The sequence below is a fragment of the Armigeres subalbatus genome, chromosome 2 (genome assembly GCF_024139115.2).
Source record: "Armigeres subalbatus isolate Guangzhou_Male chromosome 2, GZ_Asu_2, whole genome shotgun sequence".
In the NCBI taxonomy this organism is placed as follows: Eukaryota; Metazoa; Arthropoda; class Insecta; order Diptera; family Culicidae; genus Armigeres; species Armigeres subalbatus.
In genome coordinates, this window is record NC_085140.1 from 66,810,754 (window position 1) to 66,828,336 (window position 17,583).

The following is a 17,583-nucleotide window of genomic DNA, read 5'->3' on the forward strand; positions in this document are numbered from 1 at the left end:
TGACACAAACTCATCTACAGGTTTTACAATAGTTTCTATGTCACACCTATCCGTGGTCACCCATTGCTCAAATGATAACTGATCAATATATTTTTCTTCAAACTCAGCGAATAAAGTATTTTCCAATGATGAAGAATCTGGACAATCCGAACAAGATCGTAGATAGCAATTTGATGTTGTATTTTCACACAAAAGACTACCAGTTAACATTTTAATATCCTTTGTTAAATTGATTCTTTTCAAACTATGTAAAATAAGATTAATATTCTCATGGGTTGTGCACACACACATTATGTGTTCCTGAATTGGAAAGAAGCTTACATTGCCTTGGCCGAAGGCTTGCAAATGAGGAAAAACCTATTTTAATATTATCGTGAATTTCCTTGAAGCGTGTGTACGCTTCTTTCAAAGTCGTCATCATTAATCGTTTTTGGATTGCTTGACCCTTTCCATCTTTTTTACTGATACATAATCTTTTTGACCAGGCATAGCTCGACTTACTTCATCATCTTCAAAATATTGAACTATTTCTTTTGTCTCATCTGTTAATGCAGTACTAGACCTAGTATTTTTGGTTGAAAGACAGTTATTCTTCAATTGTTTTGCCTCTTTTACTGTATTTCTATTGGTTTTGAACTCATCAATGGCATCCTGAATAGACCACGAACTTGGCAGCATCGACAAAATCAATAATTTTCTTTCCTTGTCGTGGCTGCATTCGAGAACCTTTCCTTCATATTTATAATTACCTCATCGTAGTCTGTATTTTCCACATCATCAGGTCCTAATTTGAAGAGGTTTCTTCGTACAGCTTCGTTTATTTCACGGTATTTTTCTCCGGGTAATAAACGTAGTCCATCTTACTCCATTTAATCGGAGTCACTTTTATCCCAGCTATGCCCTCGTTGAAGCGTTCGATGTTGACCTTTTGGATACACTCATCTTGCGATTGATTTGTTTAAACAGATTTCGGTGATGGCACGGGGGCAAGGCTCTCAGCACTTAATACTTCTGGTAATTCCTCAGTTGTTGTCGATACATCTGGCAATTCCTCAGTTGCTGTCGTTTTCGAACTTCCTGCGCTCTGCTCAACCGATGATATACAGATTGCTCTTTTGTCAACGTTTAGACGGCAGGACGTGCAAATGCGTAAATTTGTATTCAATGTGGACATTGGAGCATAACCAGTCGCTTTCAGTTTATCTATGGTGCTTTCGGTGAGATTTCGTAACTCTTTTGAACACTTTTTCCATCAAACGGCCTACAACAGTTGAGAAAGCGGCTACTCATGTTGTTCGTAATATTTCAATAAACAAAATCACTTTTAAGCTTTTACTGACTAGTTTGTTGATATTTTCTTGACTGAAGTAAAAAATTACTATAAGATCTTTGACAACCTTAGTAGTAGTAATTTTGCTTTTTCGTGAGCATTGTCATGGTATGTACCTATCATGCATTTGTTGTTGTTGAAGATACCCGTTTCCTCCCGATCATAAAGTCTATTCTCTAAGAGGTATATTTTTGCAGGTAAACTATAGACGTACACGTGTATATAAATCTTTGATTTTGCAGCTTTTGTCTTAAAAATAACATTTCTGATATGTTTCTATCAACGTTATTATCAACAGGTTTCAACACTATTAAAAGAATTTTCGCCAGTCACGTGCAATGAAAATTATGACACTATCAATACTTTTGATCACAACACTGGATCGTGTCTAAGTTTCTTATAGATGCTATGAATAATTAAATCAAAATATCATGAAAACAACTTGTTTAAATCACGTCCCTTAACAATAAAATCTGCATCAAACTGCAATTCTCGAAATAACTTACACAGAAAAAAATTTTTTACTAAATGTGAAAATTGTGAAATGTTTGAAATGTCATAACTTTTTGTTTATTAACAAATTTTATGGTAGATAGCTAATATAATGGACCGTTTTCCCTAAAAATTACGTTCGAAAAAAGATAGGGTTTTGAGATATTTGAGTTTTTGTGACAAAATGATATTTTTAAAGGCAAAAAAATTTTTTTTAGTGTGCACATTTTTTTACGAATCACCTATTAGTTGTCTAACTTTGCTGAAAAATCATAACAATCGAACATTCCGTTTTTGCTGTGCAGCTTTTTAAATATTTTTGAACCATTTTCACATACACCCTTTTGAAAAGTTAGTCGTGACTCAATATGAAGATTTGATATCGAAAAATGACGATTTAGATGAAATTGAAAAACTGTGCAGAGTTTCAAATATTTTCGAAATGGTCGCTCAGGGTCGACTGACATGCCCCCGTGGAATGCCTCCATTGTAGCCTCTTTGTGCTTCTTTTTCTCCTTCCAGAGAGCGAGTAATGGTGCTTAAACCTAGGTCTGTATAGGCCAGGGCACTAGACTAAAATCTGTGTCCCATCACAGGATGTGGAGTGGAGGACCCATGGAGTGTACAATAATCCTCTTAGCTAAGTCACTCCCAACGAATCGTCAAACATTGGTACGAGATGTTCCCGTTCTATGACTTAAATGTGAAATCAAGTTAAGTACTGATTTTCACTTAAAATTAACAACGCTGCACAGTAGGCCTGGCCGCTTTTATGTTTGAAATACATTTCTAATGTGCTTCAATCATAAATATTGACAAGAAAAGTAATAGATGCAGTCGAATCTATCACTTTCCAGGATTCTTCCATGTGATGGCTGTGTATGTGTAGACTAGACTAGACTAGACGACCCATTGTGCAAATGTAGGAAAGTTATGAACTATCACCCAACCAGGGGATGGCAGATTTTAATACAGTTCTGCATAAGAACCTTACAGAAACTGTATAATAATTGGGCATATACAATTCTGTAAGCTTTTTATACAAATATTGTATTAAAATAATACAGATTTGTATTATTTTAATACAGTATTTGTATAAAAAGCTTACAGAATTGTATATGCCCAGATTTTATACAATAATTGTCAGATTTGTTTTTTGGGTGTAAAAACAAAAGGGTGCTGACAACCGATCACCTTTCCTTAATTAAGATTCGAAAATCAATTGATCAAATCAAATAGTTTGATGCTTCCTTGACAACAACGAGAAGGCTACGGATTTAGGATACCACCACCAAGAATGGGAAGGTGAAACTGGTGAAACAAATACTTCCGGCACTAACTGACTGACTGACTCGCTATTCCCGAAAAATTAAACTGTCAGAAACTTTAGCGTAAACAACGCACCAAGGGTTCTTTTATTAGGGTTCACTCACATCGACAGTATATGGGAGAAATTAGCACGGGGGTGAAAAATTCATTTTCAGTGCAAAATATAAAAAAAAAACTCGGTGGCTGCCCCATATAAAAATCTAAGATGGCTGAATCACGAAATTAACATACAGCAACACCTGTTTGTATTCATCTTGATCGAACCATCAACATTGAATGAAGTCATTTGAAGTGAGCACTGTGGCGAATGAACTGTCTACATAGTTTTTTATTCTCAATGTTGTGTGTCCAGATTTGGTCGCGAACAAGCCCTACATCCCTGCCTCATCGTGACGTCACGCCGGTAGTCATTTTTTATGGTTTTTCCAGCATTTTGTTTCCTGAATCTCGGAAATACTTCAAAAGTTTCATTCTCGAAAGATTCTTTGGAGTTTTATCGGTACATTCTTCATTTGAAATTTCCTCGGGAAATTCTTCAGAGCTCCTGGGATTTTTTTTGGTAGTATCTTGGCAAACTCATCTGAATTTTCTAGGAAAATTCTTTGGAGTTTCTCGGAAAACCTTTTTTTTTCGAAATTTACTCGGAAAATTGTTGGGAATTTGTTCGGCAATTTCTTAGGATCTTCATTAATTACGTAACACAAAGATTGGCCATTTTCATTTTTCCCAAGACAGAAAGAGAATACAAAGTTGCTCTGTACATTGAAGATGAACATGCTTATTCCTGTTGTTTTAAATGAATTAAGAACGACAATATCTAAGGGGCTACCACATCGTGGACGCCTGATATTGTATTACTTTTAAAAACAATTCCAATAAAGATTAACGTCTGTTTCTTTCGTTTTCATTATAAAGTTTTTCAGAATACTGTTTTATCGTTTTGACTTTACGAATAGGGTTACATCATGTACTGGCAAAAAGGCATTTGGTATGATTCGTCAGAGCTCCAACATAACATGACATCGTAGCTTATACCTGTGAAAGTGCTTGATGAAGACTAACTAGGGTAACGGTACCAATAGTGGAGGTATTAGTAGATCCACAAAAGAAAATATTTTTTAAAAATTGATAATTATGGGAAATTTACAGATTTTTTATCTTAGTCAATAGATAAACTAATAAATTTGCTAACAAAAATGAGATAGATGTCATTTAACATCATCAATTACCAAATATTGCTTGCACCACTATGGGTACACTGTTCCTTTAGTGGCGGTAAAAATTAATTTTGGTTCCCATAGTGGTGCTATCCATTGGTTTCTTATGATACTCGCCACTATTGGTACAGTTGCACCACTATAGGTGCAAGGGAGTCAATTTTGTTAAGGAAAATCATTGTTTTCAATAGTTTTTCAAGTGAAATCTTAAGATAAGTTGCATTAAACATGATATTTGAAGCACAACGCATAAACTGAAACCATCGTTAAGTGTATAAATATGATAAATTTCATTAAAACCCCACTACCTCCACTATTGGTGCTACCTCCACTAAGGGTACGGCTACCCTACTTGCGTTGAGCAAACGTTTTTTTTATATCTTAATTAGCGAGACTTTCAGCCCAAGGCTGGTTCGTCTGGTATGGAGTAAAAGTTGGAAAAAGCATTTATAAGAATCATGCGATACTTTCCACAAAAATCCATGTTTTTCATCTCCATATAAACTTAGAAATTGTTATTTTTAAACCGACTTCGCATAAGAGAATTAGGTATCCGAGAGTACATCGTATTCCATGTGAATATGAAGCAATGCTTCCTATTCAAATCTTATCTTCAAAATTTTGGATTTGAACATTCTCAAGAATTGTTGTGCCTCTCGCGACAATACTACTTCAGGCTACATACTTACAAATATGGCAAATTTATTCCACTTTGCATAGAAGTAGATGGTACGATAAAACACACACAGCGCCCCTATTCTACATATTTATAAAGTTGTTCAAAGCGATATACAAATGCGATAGCATTCACGGTACGACAAACTTACCCCAGCCAATGATGGAATACTTCCAAAAACGTAGATAATCTCCAGAGAACGTCTGTACTACCAGCATGTACAGATATAGACCTGCGAAAAGACAAAAGCACAAAATATTAGTAAGGCAACCCATTGAGGACGAATGTGAAAATCCTTTCTGCCTATACAGATGGTACCCGATGCGATATCTGATCTAGGTCACACGCAAAAAGCTACTCAATTATAAACACTAGACGCAAGCATCCCGGCCGGGTGGCGGAAACATTGTCCCGATTTGCTCGGCTTCAAATGGTGCTAATCTTCTTGTGCCGTTCCAACGGTACTCATCGGAAGACAAAGTGCCTCCTTAACATGGTGTATATTAATTAGGCTGACTGGTAAATTAATTTTGGTGCTCATAAAGTGGAAGGTGTGTTCCGGTCTCTAAACAGTTTCGTTTGTTTACAGCTTTGGATGTTTGCTCGCTTCAACCCCAGAACAGAACGTACAATCGCACTGCGTAAGTGTGGCCAAGACAAGAGGCTGAATCTCGAATCCCCATTACCAGGGATCGTAAATATTGGCACACACTTGCTATTCATGAGATCTCCATCAAGGTTATTAGATTACGCTCGGCTTGAGAATAATTCATTGCCATCGAGCAGAGACTAAAGAGAAATTCCACATGGAAAGTGGAAGCCAGCCATCAACATCGCATCTCGTCTGGGTTTCACTGCTGATGCCAGAAGCATCCCGATTGAATATGAATCGGCGGCGTGGCCACTACGGGAGGGTTGACTGCTGCGTGTAACCATTTTCGATCGATTAAATGCCAGTTGCATGCACCACGATCTGTTTACATAATCCCTGCCCGTTTGCCCTCGGTCAATTACGCTGCGGTCGCAGTTTGTTGGTAGCAATTAATTTCCAGAGATTAGGATTCAATTAGTACCGGCTATGGTTTATTATTGGCATAGACTATTCGCTTTACGAATTTGAAGCTATTTGTAGGTACATCAATTGTTTATGATCTTTGGTCTTCCAATCCGCAAAACTATTTAAATCCTAATTGCAGTTATAAATCGAAAACTAGCCTTTTATCAAACAGTATACCAGACCACTATTGATAATCTTTAAAGTCGATCAAATGAGGGAAATACTCGCTCCACTTCTCCCAAACATTTATAAGATTAGAACTTACCTTCCACAAGCATCCAGAAGAAATTGGTCGTGCTGAAGTAATGGAACAACGTGACCAGGAAAATGCAATCCACTATCCCCTGTTTGGCAGCCAACTGCAATTGAAAAGGTGAAGAAAAGGAAAAAGGGAAAGAAAACCAAGAAGCGTAATGGGCATAATTTGACTATCGGAGACAACGTTTACAAACATAATCGCGCCAACTAAACACCTGTTGAGAGAGTATGATGATCCAGAGGCTGGACGACATGATGTAGGTGACGAACAGGTTGACGTGAATGGTGTTTCTGAGGCATCGCAGTTCCCTGCAAAGCAAAGCAAAGAATAGCTGTTGAATGCACTTTACGCACCAACTAAGAAACAAGCCACAGACAGATTTGAACTTACTTGAAGTAAACCAGAACGGTGACGGCACAAAACAGTGACAGCAGACTTATGGTATATCCTACAAAGTAGATCACTATCGGTAATTCGATGAACGATTCGAGCGTTGGGTCAGACGAAGGTGGCTCCAGGTGCTTGCAGGCATCGTAATTGGCAAAATTGTTCCACGTTCCATCGATATTGCAATAGCGGGTGGCGTTCTCTGTAAGGAGGATAAAATAAGGCACATTGCCATCAGTGGATGTTGATTTTGCACATATGAAATTTAGCATTGGGCAGGTATTATTGTATCACTATTTACTTTCAATTTTCTATTTTAGCTAATTAATTGACCCATTAGCTATCTTTGATACTTTAGATTCATAGATTTCTTCTTACTTTTGATCTGAATAAACAGATGTTTTGTTTGTATTTTTTAAGTAGCTGATGGCCTCGAAAAAAACTAGCTTAATCCACCTAGAAATGGTGATACGTCTTTCGCGCCTTTTAAAAAGTAATAAGAAAAACACATTAAAGAAGACAAAATAGCACTTTGGAGGGGGAAGGGTCATTTGGCCGAAACCCATTCGGCCGAAAGCCATTTGGCCGAATGCCACTAGGCCGAAGGTTGTTTGGCCGAATATACTGTTTGGCCGAACAGACCATTAGGCCGAAAGTCATTTGGCCGAATGAGTCATTTGGCCGAAAGGGTCGTTTGGCTGAAAGGGTCATTAAGCCGAATGCGTTATTTGGCCGAATGGGTTATTTGGCCGAAAGGGTTGTTTGGCCGAAAGGGTTGTTTGGCCGAAAGGGTTACTTGGCCGAAAGGGTCATTTGGCCGAATGGGTCGTGTGGCCGAAAGGATCGTTTGGCCGAATGGGTCGTTTGACCGAATGAGTCGTTTGGCCGAATGGGTCATTTGGCCGAATGGGTCGTTTGTCCGAATGGGACGTTTGGCCGTTTGGCCTAGAAATGGTGGTACGTCTTTCGCGAATTTTAAAAGTAATAAGAAAAACACATTAAAGAAGACAAAATAGCACTTTGGAGGGAAGGGTCATTTGGCCAAAACCCATCGGGCCGAAAGCCATTTGGCGGAATGCCACTAGGCTGAAAGTTGTTTGGCCGAATACACCATTTGGCCGAACAGACCATTAGGCCGAAAGTCATTTGGCCGAATGGGTCATTTGGCCGAAAGGGTCGTTTGGCTGAAAGGGTCATTAGGCCGAATGCGTCATTTGGCCGAATGGGTTATTTGGCCGAAAGGGTTGTTTGGCCGAATGGGTCGTTTGGCCGAATGGGTCATTTGGCCGAATGGGTCGTTTGTCCGAATGGGTCATTTGGCCGAATGGTTCGTTTGGCCGAATGGGTCGTTTGACCGAATGGGTCGTTTGGCCGAATGGGTCATTTGGCCGAATGGGTCGTTTGTCCGAATGGAACGTTTGGCCGAATGGGTCATTTGGCCGAATGGATCGTTTGGCCGAATGGGTCATTTAGCCGAAAAGGTCGTTTGGCCGAAAGGGTCATTTGGCCGAACGTGTCATTTGGCCGAAAGGGTCATTTAGCCGAATGGGTCATTTGGCCGAATTTTTCTCTTCACATTGTAAAAAGTGAGACGCGCCGAAATGAGTAGTGTGACGTCTCACTCCCCACTTCTTAGACGTCTCACTTCTCACTCCTCATTTCTCACTTCTCACTGTGAAAAGTGAGTAGTACGAAGTGATAAATGAGGAGTGATAAATTAGCAGTGAGAAGTGAGACGTCTCACTTCTCACTCCTCATTTCTCACTTTTCGATGTAAAAAGTGAGTAGTGCGAAGTGGGTAGAGACGTCTCTCTACCCACTACCCACTTCGTACCACTCACTTTTCACAGTGAGAAGTGAGAAATGAAGAGTGAGTAGTGAGACGTCTCTTTACTCATTGATAATTTCTCACTTTTCAAATGAACTATTCGACTAAATGTCCTATTCGGCTAAATGGCCCTTTCAGCAAAACGACCCTTTCGGACAAACAACCCTTTTGACCAAATTACCCTTTCGGTCAAAAGACCCTTTCGGCCAAATGATCCTTTCGGCTAAATGATCCTTTCGGCCAAAGGACCCATTCGGTCAAACGACCCTTTCGCCCAAACGACCCTTTCGGCCAGACGACCCTTTCGGCCAAATTACCCTTTCGGCCGAATGACCCATTCGGCCAAACTACCGTTTTTGTCGAATGACTTTTACGCCAAATGACCCTTTCGGCTAAATAATCCTTTCGGCAAAACGACCCTTTCAGCCAAATGACTTACGGCCAGATGGGTTTCGGCCTAATGGTCTGTTCGGCCTAGTGGTATTCGGCCGAAAGACATTTGGCCGAATGCCACTAGGCTGAAAGTTGTTTGGCCGAACAAGCCATTAGGTCGAAAGTCATTTGGTCGAAAGGGTCGTTATGCCGAAAGTCATTTGGCCGGAAGGGTCGTTTGGCTGTAAGGGTCATTAGGCCGAAAGGGTCATTTAGCCGAAAGGGTCATTAGGCCGAAAGGGTCATTTGGCCGAAAGGGTCATTTGGCTTAAAGGGTCGTTTGGCCAAAAGGGTCATTTGGCCGAATAGTTCATTTGAAAAGAGAGAAATTAGGAATGAGAAGAGAGACGTCTCTTCATTTTTCTCTTCACACTGTAAAAAATGAGAAGCGCGAAATGATTAGTGAGGCCCAACTTGCAGTTGAAGTCTTGGAGCATATGGAAGAGGTGAATGACTAACTGTTGGAGGAAACTTCATCTGTTCAAACCGGAAATATCTATTCGTTGCCTGAATGTCGGGGAATATTCCAGTGGAAATGGTTTGCGATTTTCTTGACCTTTGAATGCCATGTTGCGTGCGGCAATTTAATCTTTATAGCAACGGTTCTCAACCTGGGGTACATATACCCCTGGGGGTACCTTCGCTGGCCCTAGGGGGTACCTCGGACAAAAATGCGTAATGGCGGACATATTACAATTTCAATCAAAATTCATTGATAAAGTTTTGATAATTGTGTATTTTCTATTTCAAAAATTTATATTGTTCATAATAAGTAATGCGATCAATAAATCCCAATTGACACAACCAGCACAATGTATGAAGGGCTGCGGAACAAAAGATCAAACGAACAAAACGTCGAATGAAATAAATGATTTTTTTTTCACTAAAACTCGGTTGCTTCGTTGCAAGAGGATTAGAAGCATCCTTTTACGCCTCTCGGAAGCCTTCTTCCAAGCAGCTCGAAGGCTTCCTTTCAAGAGGCTCGGAAGCCTCCTTTCAAGAGGTTCGGAAGCCTCTTTTCAAGAGGTTTGGAAGCCTATTTTCAAGAGGTTTGGAAGCCTCTTTTTAAGAGGTTCGGAAGCCTCTTTTTAAGAGGTTCGGAAGCCTCCTTTCAAGAGGTTCGGAAGCATCCTTCCAAGAGGTTCGGAAGCCTATTTTCAAGAGGTTCGGAAGCCTCCTTTCAAGAGGTTCTGAAGCCTCCTTTCAAGAGGTTCGGAAGCCTCCTCTCAAGAGGCTCGGAAGCCTCCTCTCAAGAGGTTCGGAAGCCTCCTCTCAAGAGGCTCGGAAGCCTCCTCTCAAGAGGCTCGGAGCCTCATTTCAAGATGCCCCGAAGCCTCTTTCTAAGAGGCTTGGAAGCCTCCTCTCAAGAGGCTCGGAAGCCTCCTCTCAAGAGGCTAGGAAGACTCCTCTCAAGAGGCTCGGAAGCCTCCTCTCAAGAGGCTCGGAAGCCTCCTCTCAAGAGGCTCGGAAGCCTCCTCTCAAGAGGCTCGGAAGCCTCCTCTCAAAAGGCTCGGAAGCCTCCTCTCAAGAGGCTCGGAAGCCTCCTCTCAAGAGGCTCGGAAGCCTCCTCTCAAGAGGCTCGGAAGCCTCCTCTCAAGAGGTTCGGAAGCCTCCTCTCAAGAGGCTCGGAAACCTCCTCTCAAGAGCCTTTCTAAAGGCTTGAAAGTCTCTTTTCAAGAGGCTCAAAAGCCTCCTTTCAAGAGTCCCCGAAGCTTCTTTCCAAGAGGTTTGGAAGGATCCTTTCAAGAGGCTCTGAAACCTCCTGTCAAGAGGCTAGGAAGCCTTCTTTCTAGAGGCTCAGAAGCCTCCTTTTAAGAAGCTCAAAAGCCTTCTTTTCTAGAAGCTCAAAAACCTCCTTCTCTAGAGACTCAAAAACCTCCTTTCAAGTTGCTCGGAAGCCTTCTTTCAAGAGGCTCGGAAGCCTTCTTTCAAAAGGCTCTGAAGCCTTTTTCCAAGAGGATCGGAAGGCTCCTTTCGAGAGGTTCGGAAGCCTTTTTCCAAGAGGTTCGGTTGCCATCTTTCAAGAGGCTCGGAAGCCTCCTCTCAAGAGGCTCGGAAGCCTCCTCTCAAGAGGCTCGGAAGCCTCCTCTCAAGAGGCTCGGAAGCCTCCTCTCAAGAGGCTCGGAAGCCTCCTCTCAAGAGGCTCGGAAGCCTCCTCTCAAGAGGCTCGGAAGCCTCCTCTCAAGAGGCTCGGAAGCCTCCTCTCAAGAGGCTCGGAAGCCTCCTCTCAAGAGACTCGGAAGCCTCCTTTCAAGAAGCTCAAAAGCCTTCTTTTCTAGAAGCTCAAAAACCTCCTTCTCTAGAGACTCAAAAACCTCCTTTCAAGTTGCTCGGAAGCATTCTTTCAAGAGGCTCGGAAGCCTTCTTTCAAAAGGCTCTGAAGCCTTTTTCCAAGAGGATCGGAAGGCTCCTTTCGAGAGGTTCGGAAGCCTTTTTTCAAGAGGCTCGGAAGCCTCCTCTCAAGAGGCTCGGAAGCCTCCTCTCAAGAGGCTCGGAAGCCTCCTCTCAAGAGGCTCGGAAGCCTTCTCTCAAGAGCCTTTCTAAAGGCTCGAAAGTCTCTTTTCAAGAGGCTCAAAAGCCTCCTTTCAAGAGTCCCCGAAGCTCTTTCCAAGAGGCTTGGAAGGATCCTTTCAAGAGGCTCTGAAACCTCCTATCAAGAAGCTCAAAAGCCTTCTTTTCTAGAAGCTCAAAAACCTCCTTCTCTAGAGACTCAGAAACCTCCTTTCAAGTTGCTCGGAAGCTTTCTTTCAAGAGGCTCGGAAGCCTTCTTTTAAAAGGCTCTGAAGCCTTTTTCCAAGAGGATCGGAAGGCTCCTTTCGAGAGGTTCGGAAGCCTTTTTTCAAGAGGTTCGGTTGCCATCTTTCAAGAGGCTCGTAAGTAGAGCATAAAATATTTATTTTCATGAAGCAACTTCACTCCGACTTTTGACATTCGTGTTTTGATTATTCAAAACATAGAATGACTTACTCAGTTTACTTCTTCATAAATTCATTCAATTGATTACCACTGAGTATGGTAACTGCGCGCGAAAAAAACAAAATTAGCCTTGATTATATTGACATTTGGCGCTAAAAATGCCCCTCAATTGAACGTCGGGATTAGATCTATGCGTGTATTTATTTAAATCATCAAACATGTGTTCAGTTTTACGATTATTTAATAATTTGTGATATTTAAATAAATACTCACTGACCCATATTCATTCTGAAAATTGACGGTGCAGAGCCGAATATGAATATGTTTAGGAGTGAAGTGACAAAGAAGGCCGATGGGCTTCATAAAAAATAATCGAATATTTAAAGCTCTGCTCGTAAGCCTGCTTTCAAGAGGCTCGGAAGTCTACTTTCAGGTGGTTCGGAAGCCTTATTTCAAGGGGCCCGGCAGCCTCCCTACAAGAGACTCGGAAGCATCACTTCAAGAAGCTAGGAAGTCTTCTTTCAATAGGCTTGGAAGCATACTATCAAGAGGCTCAGAAGCTCGAAAACCGCCTTCAAGAAGCTCGGAAGCCTCTAATAAAGAGGCGCGGAAGCCTACTCTAAAGGGATTCAAAAGCTTAAAGGAGCTTCCCTTCAAAAGGGCTCGGAATTATATTTTCAAGAGGATTGGAAGCCTATTTTCGAGAGGGGGTTCCTCAAATCATGCAAAAGGTCGAAGGGGTACCTCTCAAGAAAAAGGTTGAGAACCGCTGCTTTATAGTGGTATTATAACCTAGAGTTACATAAAATAGAAGCTCAATAATACATTTGCAATAAAAGAGAAAACCAAAGACAAGTTTTAATTGCAGGAGACTAATGAAAAAATCCGGAGAGAAAGGGGGATGTGTGGGGCGAGACAGCTCTGTTGTATACCACTCTATATTATATACTGTTTATGCCGTCTTGGTGTTGATGACGAGCAAGCAGCTAAGCATCGTTCTCCCTCAGTCAGAGTCCAACAGTGATCCGAGTAAGGCGATACCTCCGCCGAGTGCAATGATGCGTAATGAGTGATTTCCTGGCGTAACCTGCTGCTGTTGAAGAAGGAATCATATCTTCCCGAGCAAATGTCTTACTTGAAAGGGGGATTCATATCCACACCTTTCCTGCTGCCAGGCAAATGCATTATTTAAAAGAAGGGATCATATCTTCCTTTCCCTTAAACTGAGCAAATGCATGAATTGAAAGAAAATGCCCAAATTGAAAGAAGGCATCACATTATCTCTTGTCTTCTACGGGGCAAACGCATCCCTTCAAAGCAGGGATCAAATCTCCCTTGAAGAAATCATATTTCCCCTTTCCTTAAACCGAACAAATGCCCAAAATGAAAAAAAGGAATCATATCCTCTTTTGCCTTCTGCTGAGGAAATTCGAAGAAGGGATCATGTCTTCTTTGCCTAAAACCGAGCAAATGTCCAAATTGAAAAATGGAGTCATAACCTCTCTTGTCTTCTGCTGGGGAAATCCATTATTTGAAAGAAGCAATCATAACTTCTCTTGCTTAAAACCGAACAAATGTTTTAACTGAATAAGTAATCTTTGCTGAATCATATCTGGAATCATATTAAAGAAGGAAGTGTATACTTCTTTGCCTTTATCAAAATAAAACAATTTTAAAATCAATCGAATGCATTCTGATTATGTCGAGATGGTCAAAATTAGTCATGTATCAAATAACGATAATAATTTGTTAGATATATAACGTATCTATGGTGCAAAATTAATTTCTGTATCTGGTAGCCATCCCCGGGTCCGAGCAGTGAGTTTTTTCATGTGATCAAATAGCCATTATTTGCACTTGTTTTGTTAAACTAACTTCAATTCAATTGTGTTTTCCTGCTGAGGTATCAGAAAGCCACAGAAATAAGCAGAAACAAAAATTGAATATGTCATTGAAAATGGAGGGAATTATGAGTAGGATGTAAGAAATTGAGCTGGAGAATCTAATAAGCTCTTATAACAATTGTTAATATCTACAACTTGAATCAAGTAAAAAATAATACTATTTTAATGATGGCTTTACTCATGTAATAGGAACTTGGTCATATTTGAACATGATGCAATAAAGTCCGGTAGTTGGGGACACTTTTCTGAACTGTGAAAATTTACAGCAAAATCCATCATCAAAATACATCGTCGAAAAACGTGTTCTAATGATCAAATATAGTTTGTATGAATCATCAATCATCATCATCTCTATTTGTAACATATTTTTGATATTCTTCTCATTTTATTTGCAGAAACTGTCATACAGTGACTGTATGATGACCAAACAGGAAACATCTTTCAAATTATTTTGATGAACACTTCATTGTTGTAAAAAAAAATCACGATAATAATTGCTGAAATAAAGTATAAATACTTGACAAATCGAAACACACAAGTAATCGATGTTTATTTCAATGTATTCCATTCAGTGAATGTAGAACTAAAATATTGCCAACGACAACAACATTGTCCTCTCTTGTCAAAATCAGGTAAGCTCAACTCGTAACAAGCGATTGTCCCAATCTACAATATGAATAGGTATAGGAATCGATGGGCTAGCATCTAGCAATGTTCAGACATAAACTCGTTCGCTCCCCTATGCTTAAAAAATTGCATTTACCACTTAAATAGGGTAACCGTACCCTTAGTGGAGGTAGCACCAATAGTGGAGGTAGTGGGGTTTTAATGAGATTTATCATATTTATACACTTTACGATGGTTTCAGTTGATGCGTCGTGCTTCAAATATTCTGTTAAATGCAACGTTGGCTTTCTCAGTCTAGGTAAATTAACTAAGACGGCTAGTTTGGCATAACCCGACGTTTCGGTCCCGTGTATTGGACCTTTTTCAAGGGATAAGCTGTCGGCCGACTCTCGTTACATACGGAATGAATGTCTTAACTGGGTAGTTGGAGCTTCTTGTAGTTGCATTACACATTAGATATTAAAAATTAATTAGAAGACAATATTCACTGCACATAGACACAACGCATACACAACTTGACTTGAAAAAGGTCCAATACACGGGACCGAAACGCTAAACTAGCCGTCTTAATTAAATTACCTAGACTGAGAAAGCCAACGTCAAAATATCCATTCTACCAGTCGCAATCTCCTACAGTTAAATGCAACTTATCCTAGGATTTCACTTGGAAAACTATTGAAAACAATGTTTTTCCTTAACAAAATTGACTCCTGACAAAATTGACAACTGTAGCATAATTCATATCATAAGAAACCAATGGATAGCACCACTATGGGAACCAAAATTAATTTTTACTGCCACTAAAGGAACAGTGTACCCATAGTGGCGCAAGCAATATTTGGTAATTGTTGATGTTGAATAACATCTATCTCATTTTTGTTAGCAAATTTATTAGTTTATGGTCTATTGACTAAGATATTAAAGATGTAAATTTCCCATAATTGTCAATTTAAAAAAAATAATTTCTTTTGTGGATCTACTAATACCTCCACTATTGGTACCGTTACCCTAGTGCTCCTAAATCCATATATATAAAACTCAATGTTTGTATGTTTGTATGTATGTTTGTATGTATGTTTGTATGTATGTTCCAGCATAACTTCTGAACGCATTGACCGATCTCAACCAAATTTGGAACACACATTCTTTATCTTAAGGAAACGACGATAGGGGGGCTATGGATGCTGTTTGGAAAAGGGGGAGGGTGTGGGGGGAGGTGTATTGCTTAATCATCGATCAACTCAGTGTACCTTCTGAACCCCTTGGCCGATCTCAACCAAATTTGTAACACACATTCTTTATCTTAAGGAGGAGGTGAGAGGGTGGTTAAACATGCTTTTTGAAAAAGGGTGAGGGTGTGGGGGGAGGGGTTTTTCTTAGTTATCGATGAACTCAGTGTAACTTCTGAACCCTTTGGCCGATTTCAACTAAATTTGGAACACAAATTCTTTATCTTACGGGGGGGAGGAGGGGGGGTTAAGAATGTTTTTTGGAAAGGGGGGGGGGTGTGGGGGGAGAGGCATTGCTTATTTATTGATCAACTCAGTGTAACTTCTGAACCCTTTGGCCGATTTCAACCAAATTTGGAACACACATTCTTTATCTTAAGGAGGGCGATAGGGGGGTAGATCATGCTCTTTGGAAAAGGGGAGGGTGTGGGGGAAAGGGTACTGCTTAGTTATCGATCAACTCAGTGTAACTTCTGAACCCCTAGGCCGATTTCAACCAAAATTGGAACACAAATTCTTTATCTTAAGGAGGGGACGATATGGGGTTAAGCATGCTCTTTGGAAAAGGGGGAGGGTGTGAGGGGAGGTGTATTGCTAAGTTATCGATCACCTCAGTGTAAATTCTGATTCCCTTGGCCGATTTCAACCGAATTTGGAACACAAATTCTTTATTTTTAGGAGACGACGATAGGAGGGTTAATGATGCTCTTTGGAAAAGAGAGAGGGTGTTGGTAGGAGGAGTATTGCTTACTTATTGAGCAACTCAGTGTAACTTCTGAACCCCTTGGCCGATTTCAAACAAATTCGGAACATAAATTCATTATCATAAGGAGACAACGATAGGAGGTTAGAGAGAGAGGGTATGAGGCGAGAGGTATTGTTTAGCAATCGATCAACTCAATGTGAATCTTGAGCCTCATGACCGATTTGAACCAAATTTGTAACAAATATTTTCTGTCCTAAGGAAGCGATTTTAGTGGATATGAGTAAGTCATTTTAAAAGGGGAGGGTGTGAGATAGGGGTATTGCTTAGTTATCGATGAATTCAGCATGACTTCTTAACCCATTTATCGATGTCCACCAAATTTGGAACCCATATTATCTGTCTAAGGAAGACTATATCAGAATGGGTAGAAGTGTCATAGCTGAATGAGAGGGATTGTATATTTATTGAACGAACAGTTTAGTATACCTTTTTATCGCATGGGTCAATTCAAACCAAACACGTAAACACGTAATCTCTACCCAAAAGAAACTATTATATAGAGGCTGGAAGGAACTTTTGGAATGGGAGAGGGGGTTATTAGGGTTGGGTATTGTTTAGAAAACGATTTAATTTAAAATCCCTCTTATTTAGTACATCCGAGGTTCTTTGACATTGTACAATGCTCCGAAAACAAATTGCCCAAATTCCTTAAAAATAGAAAATCCTCGACAATAACATTTTCCCGGTAATAACATTTCCCCAAAAATGACTCTAACGAAAATGATATTTGCCAAAAATGACACTTCCCGATACACATATCCTAGAATATGACATTTCCCTGAATATGACATATTCTTGAATATAGCAGGCCATTAACATAACACTATTTGGCCTAAGGTCATTCGACATGAAGGACATTTGGGATAATTAAGAACAGCATCAGAAAAATCTTGCATAGGTATAAAACAATCATAATTGTTACCCTTCATCGGAATAATGGTATGCCCAGTGAAAGGCAATGATTAATGTGTTTCCTTCTGAATGGTGGATGTGTTGCTTCTTTAAAAGTAGGCTTTTGCCCGGAATAAGGCAATGGTTGGTGTGATCCCTTCTTTAAAAATATGCGTTTGCCCGGAATATGGCATCGATGGATGTTTTTCCTTCTTTAGAAAAAGACGTTTGCCTGGAATAAGA

General features: G+C 40.2%; 1 protein-coding gene across 11 annotated transcripts in view; it reads right to left on the bottom strand.

The window, feature by feature from the left end:
• The window catches only part of LOC134208787 (diuretic hormone receptor-like), a 192,790-nt gene that overhangs the window by 42,907 nt on the left and 132,300 nt on the right, over window positions 1-17,583 (bottom strand). For 9 of the 11 annotated variants that reach the window (XR_009978699.1, XR_009978698.1, XM_062684739.1 and 6 more), the window contains 4 exons: window positions 6,751-6,949; window positions 6,554-6,668; window positions 6,367-6,460; window positions 5,196-5,276 (listed from right to left, as the gene is read on the bottom strand). Coding sequence is in view for 9 of the 11 variants with exons in the window: in XM_062684739.1 (XP_062540723.1) it covers window positions 5,196-5,276; window positions 6,367-6,460; window positions 6,554-6,668; window positions 6,751-6,949 (489 nt within the window). In the remaining 2 variants the exon portion in view is untranslated. The remainder of the gene's footprint in view (window positions 1-5,195; window positions 5,277-6,366; window positions 6,461-6,553; window positions 6,669-6,750; window positions 6,950-17,583) is intronic. The other 2 variants (XM_062684738.1, XM_062684737.1) reach the window with 1 other exon arrangement.